General features: G+C 66.8%; 2 protein-coding genes across 2 annotated transcripts; one reads left to right on the top strand and one right to left on the bottom strand.

Annotated features, from left to right (window-relative positions):
* Positions 1 to 310: 310 nt before the first annotated feature.
* EMIHUDRAFT_258210 (hypothetical protein) lies at positions 311 to 679 on the bottom strand (the record flags this gene model as incomplete). Its single annotated transcript, XM_005760881.1, has 1 exon — positions 311 to 679. The coding sequence occupies one exon, from the start codon at positions 677 to 679 to the stop codon at positions 311 to 313; it is 369 nt and encodes a 122-aa protein (XP_005760938.1).
* Positions 680 to 839: 160 nt separating this feature from the next.
* EMIHUDRAFT_258209 (hypothetical protein) lies at positions 840 to 1,196 on the top strand (the record flags this gene model as incomplete). The annotated part of the gene is made up of 1 exon (XM_005760880.1): positions 840 to 1,196. A coding segment is annotated over one exon (357 nt), but the record flags the coding sequence as incomplete, so codon positions are not given.
* Between the last annotated feature and the right edge of the window lie 164 nt (positions 1,197 to 1,360).

Raw genomic sequence — 1,360 nt, 5'->3', positions numbered from 1 at the left:
CAGAAACCCCGCGTTTTTTCTTCTAGTTTGCACCGCCGCCGCCCTCCCCGCTGGGGCAGGCGTGAGGCTGAGGGGGGTAGCGGTAGGGGGTAGCGGACGCGGTAGGGACGTAGGGTACGGGGTGCGGACCCTGAGTTGAACAGGGGTTGTGCGCCAAGCCCTCCTGCTCGGCTCCAGCGAGTAGACAAGTGTTACCATCAACAGAGGAGAAGGATATGACCTCAGGGCTGATGTGACCAAGCGCTGGTAGCGTGGTTTTACCTCACACCCATGGTCTCACAGTGTGCCGGCAGTCGCCGAGCAGTGTCGCTCACACAAGCCGCAGCACGAGTGACTGAGGGCCAGTGAGGGCGAGCCCATCGCTGTCACAGCTGTGGCAGCCGCACAGTAGGCTGTGCCAACTGTGCAGAGCGTATGAGCAGCAGAGGAGCTGCTCTCCAGGCTTCAGGCGCAAAGAGCTGCATGCCACCGAAAGCGCTGTCGAGGTTCGCCGAGCGCGGCGAAATCGGGGGACGCCGTCACCGACGAGCGCGTTGGAGTATTCACTCCGGACAAAGACGGCCACACGCACACGAGCTGCGGTCGTGTGGCCGTCATAGCGGCGAGGCGCGGGACCGTCTGTGGCGAAGTGGGTCGCGTCCCCCGATTTCCTCAACTCAGGGTCCGCTCCCTCTATCATCGGCGGGAGGTTGCGGTTGGGACTTGGGTGGTCGCCCCCTACTCCCCTACCACTCCATTTGGGCGTGTAACGGACGTCTCTTGTGGGAGGCCAACCCCCAACCTCCTACGCCCGTACCCCGCGAAACCTTCCCTACAAACAAAAAAAGAAAACCGTCAGCATGGGCGCCGGCGCTGCCAAGCAGCCGACAGCGCCCCTGCTGGACCGGCTCACAGGCCGAGAGCCCATCCCATCGGACGATCGCTTCTGGCAGGAGCTGCTGGCGTCGGCCGTCTCTTTGCCCGCCGGCAGCTCTGTGGAGGACGTCACCGCCATCTCGAGAGCGTACTGTGCGGAGCTGGTGCGGAACAACCCACGCAGCGGCAACTTTGGGGCGCTGGCGGCTGCGATGGCCGAGCGGCTCGGCCGCGCCACAAGATCGGCGGCGACCGACACTGAGATGCAGCAGGCGTGCGGCGCCGTGTTCCTCCTCCGGACCTTCCTCAAGCACATGCTCGAGACGCTCGAGCCGGAGGACGTGGCCCTGCAGCTGCGGGGGCGCGACGTGGCGGCCGCCGCGCAGGCGCCCGGCTCGGCCTCCGCCGCGGCCGAGCCGGTGCAGGCCCGGCCTCCGGGCGGCTCCGAGGACACCGAGGCGGCTGTCGCGCGGTTGATTGTCGAGGCGCTGCTCGGCGCCGCGGC

The sequence above is a fragment of the Emiliania huxleyi genome, assembly GCF_000372725.1.
Source record: "Emiliania huxleyi CCMP1516 unplaced genomic scaffold EMIHUscaffold_7302, whole genome shotgun sequence".
NCBI lineage: Eukaryota > Haptophyta > Isochrysidales > Noelaerhabdaceae > Emiliania > Emiliania huxleyi.
This window is presented reverse-complemented; position numbering and strand designations above follow the sequence as displayed.